The sequence below is a fragment of the Limulus polyphemus genome, unplaced genomic scaffold (genome assembly GCF_000517525.1).
Source record: "Limulus polyphemus unplaced genomic scaffold, Limulus_polyphemus-2.1.2 Scaffold574, whole genome shotgun sequence".
Classification (NCBI taxonomy): Eukaryota; Metazoa; Arthropoda; class Merostomata; order Xiphosura; family Limulidae; genus Limulus; species Limulus polyphemus.
In genome coordinates, this window is record NW_013666184.1 from 148,445 (window position 1) to 152,781 (window position 4,337).

At 31.3% G+C, this 4,337-nt stretch overlaps 1 protein-coding gene across 1 annotated transcript in view; it reads right to left on the reverse strand.

Annotated features, from left to right (window-relative positions):
• Positions 1–4,337, reverse strand: part of LOC106459200 (E3 ubiquitin-protein ligase HECTD1-like) — a 161,324-nt gene that overhangs the window by 75,911 nt on the left and 81,076 nt on the right. Inside the window, 1 exon segment of the mRNA XM_022385634.1 lies at positions 3,457–3,568. Within this exon segment, the coding sequence (XP_022241342.1) occupies positions 3,457–3,568 (112 nt within the window).

Here is a 4,337-nt window from a genome sequence, read left to right on the forward strand (position 1 = left end):
CCTAGAAACCTGAAATTTTGCACTCATACTAAGTGGACCCTGAGGGTGTGCACCTGGATATTGTTACTTATCTGCAAGCTAGCAAAAAACCACATAGGAAAGAAGTGGTTACTTATATTACATATTATAGATAAAAATCACAGAGAGACATGTGCATCTTTTTAATGAGGCAATCTAGCGAAAAACCACATAGAAAGGAAGTGGTTCCTTATAACTTTTAATATATAGAAAAGCCAGTGCATTTTGGTGACAATGCTTAGCAATAAAAGTATAACCCTATATTGTTGTTAAGAGGCTATGTGCTGAAAGTATAAAATGAAATGTGTGAACTACAAAATTGAAAAAAAATTTTTTGTTGTTTTCTAATTTAGAGGCTCCATTAATTAAAGAGGATTTTGAAGTTAAGTTTAAAATTGGAGGACAAGTCAGAGGGAAGGTTACCTTTATAAACAAGCCACATCCTGTAAAGGAGCAACAAAGTACATAGGTTATACTTTTATGCTAAAACATGTTCCTAAAGCACACACTGACATAGTCATCTAGATTAAATCAACCTAATAACCCTAGCGAAAGAAAAGGCTGCCGCCCTAGCTAATTGGAAGAAAAACTATATTGAAGATATCAGCAAAAACCAGGAAATGTCGAGAGATAGCTTTCAGTAAAAGTACAGGAAAAATAGGCCTAGAGCCCAGTCACTCTCGATACTTCGTACCAAAACAACTTATGAGAGAAGTGTAAAGAAATTTTAAATACAAAAATTAAGAAGTAGGAATGGGTGGAATAACATTGTAACTCTTGGTGGTTTTAGATGCAGTGCAACCTCAAAGTGGGTGTGGTCATCATACTGCTCATTTCCACTTCATGTTTTACTTTGAAATTTGATCCAGTTATAGACTTGATTTGAGTCTTATCAGTAGCTAATCCTTTCTAAATACTCAAATTTAAAAATTTTAAAAATCAGCAGTACTGGTAACAGCACCATTTGATAATATACTTATTTCACCTTTAATATACCACCACAGAGAATCCATGAAGTCTGTAATTTTCAAGAGTTACTGAATTACACATGTTGGCTCAACAAAGTTTAATTCATTGGCCATTTAAAATTCATAAGAACAAGTCTATACAACAAGCATATTTAATGGTGTTTCATACTACTGCATGTTGATGATGTCAAGCTGATAATTTCAAATGCTACAACACATGTAATTGGAAATTCTAAACTGTGACAGATCTACAAAACAAAGTCTAATAACAGCTGCCAGATAACTACATATATTTTCACGAGCTTAAAAATTAAAGATATGATTTCTAGATACCCTTACCATGTTCTTTTAACTAAGAACTTTACATGATAAAATCTGCTTTTACAAACAACTTTTAAAGCATTCTTAACTGACAGTATAAGTATTGAAAAACCAATAAATTGACAAATTAATGATTTTTTATATTTTTGGAGGTAAAACAAACCTAGTAAGTTGAATGCAATGATTATTTTAACTGTTGAGAAACAGAATACAATCTTTAAACCTGAAAAAATTCTAAATTCTCAATAAAGGTCTGAACACACTAAAGGTGAACTTGTGGATAGACTGTTGATTATAATGTATAGTTTCCTTTTCAAGATTCATGAGTGTAAGCCTGTGTATGGTACAGAGATCGTTAACTGTAGTTTCAGTATGTTACAGTTCAGTGAGCTGAATATGTGTAGTTATTGAACAGTTTTACTGACGGTGGAATCAATAAAGTTGTTTGGGAAAAATCTAAGTTTTAAAACAGATTTTAGACTGAGTAACTCTCAATGTACAAGTTCCAGGGAAATGGTATACACAAGATGAAGGACAGTTCACAGGGTTTTCTTTTAAATAAAGTAGGAAAACTGTTAAAGTGAAAGTCTGGTGTAGGTGGGTTTCTAATTACAACAGGCATCAAAACATCCCATCTTGTTACATATGATAACCAGTAAGAAACATTGTCAATGAGTAGAGCTGCAAAATTAACTTGATTACCTGTGAACATCCATTAAATCAAATAGTGTAAAATATCTGGTTAATTGAAATTATGGTTAAATTGATTGTTATGAAAACAATTAAATAATTGAAATTAGTGTTTCTAATTACTAAAACTTTGATCATTCAAACTATTCAAGTCTCATGTGAGAAAATTCAATTAGTTGAATTAAATAATAAGCTCAATGATTAATTGATTATCAAATTCCACTAATTATCCAGCTCTACAAATGGTGCAGGTATTCCATCCACAAGGCAGAAGCCCCTTCTTTTTTTTCTTTCCTTGTTGCTCACTTACCAAATATATTTGTAGTAGGACAACTGACAAAAGATGTTTAGGCTTTCATCATCACGGTGCTACCTGCTTCTCAAACATGTTTATATTTGTTGGCATGTACAACTGCTGTTATCAGCATTGTTAATATTACTAATCAAGTATGGGAAGCACGTGTTTTGATATAGTGTAATAAATGTACGACCACCTTCTGCTGTGGTCCTAGTTAAGCACTGATAGATAAACATATCCTTAACCCTATCCCACCAAAATTTCTCCTTGGATCTGCAATAATCTAAAAAGTAATCTTTTTTAAGGAATATAGATACATGGAAATCTAGGTAATTTTCATGTGTACAGTAACCCAACTCAAGAAAAAAGAGAAGAGCAGTCACTACAAAAAATTATAACTTAAATCTTGTGAAACACATACAAAATGAAAAAAATAAATCTGATGCGTCTCTTTCATTTGATAATGCTGTTGACTGATAACGTCTGGTTCTGCGTATTACTATCTCAACACTGTTCACTAACAAACAATAACAAAGATAGTGATACCAAGGTCTACATCTGAATACAAGTGTTTCACTTCTTGGTCTTCACATTTTGGTTGCATACTTAAATAAAACAAACTTCAATGGAACCAAATTCAAACTTTATAAAAACCCATCCTTTTAGGTTTTACAAGCAATTCTAGATTGACTTTTGATGAATTGATCTCCTATTGCTTTAGCCATAACAGTTAAAACTTGAGTGAATTTGATGTCATCACACAAACTTTTTAAGTGTCAAGTATAAAAAAATATGATAACACTAATTTACTGTACTATTCTGTGAAAAGAACAATTTTACTATAGCACTTTTCTGGATAAATATGAATTATTTTCCGATTATATTGACATGAATGCATCAAAAATTTGTCAGAAACTAAAATGTTTAACAATTATTTGTTACAAAATGGATACCAAATGATATTTCAGGGCAAAATAAAGTTATGGGATGGAATTTAAATTTTTCATTACCTAGCATGCACCAAGTGCAGTGTACCATACCTCAATATAAAGATGTTTAAAGGAAAAAATAATGTAAAATTTATCAGGATAAGCTATTAATTTACAATCAAAATTGACATTACAAATTGAACTCCTTGAAATATACATAAAAAATTCATACCTGAAGGCCATATCCTGATCCTGGAGTGTCGTATAAATACACGGGCAATTTTTCAATTGATTCTAACACAGCTACCATTTTTTTTACTAAAGCTACAGCAGGTGCTGTATTCCTGTTTAAAAAAAGGTGATGTTAAATCTTTGAAAAAACAAGTAGATCCCTTTTAATTGTTTTACCAACAAATACTGCTTTGAACCATTTAAACAGTTTGTTCTCTAAAGCATTCCTAATGCTGCTCATTAATTTTAACAAACAAACCAATTCCCAAAAAACATGTTTACTTTGTCAATTAAAAAAAGATCCATCTTTTTTTGCAAAAAAATCAAATATCTTTATGTTAAATTTTAAAAAAGATAAATACCAAACATAAAGTACAAAAAATAAAGTGTGTGTCTGTATATACATATATATATAGACAAGCGTAAAAAATTTTAAATAGAAAATTAGGAAGTAGGAATGGGAGCACCAAAAAGTAAGAAAACAAGGTAGGAATGGGTGGAGTAACATTACAACACTTGGTGGTTTTTGACACAGTGCAACCTCAAAGTGAATGTGGCCATCATTCCACCCATCCCTACTTTGTATGCTTTTTGTAACTTGGTAATTGTTCAAACTAAATGAAAGGGATATCTAGCTAAATTTCTCTGTTGAAAACTTTGTTTCAGACCAAGTACAGATATATGTATGTAATCAAATTATGGGACCCTAACAAAATGCATGACATCATAAAAAGAGTGTTTGATGTCATAAGTTAGATAGGAAGCTTCAATAGTCATAATTTGTTTATGGGGGACATTATAGCTACTGCACTGGTGTGCCAAAAGAATAGTATCAAAAGCCTATATTTGATTGTTAATAAGCACCACAATGAGTGATATCTG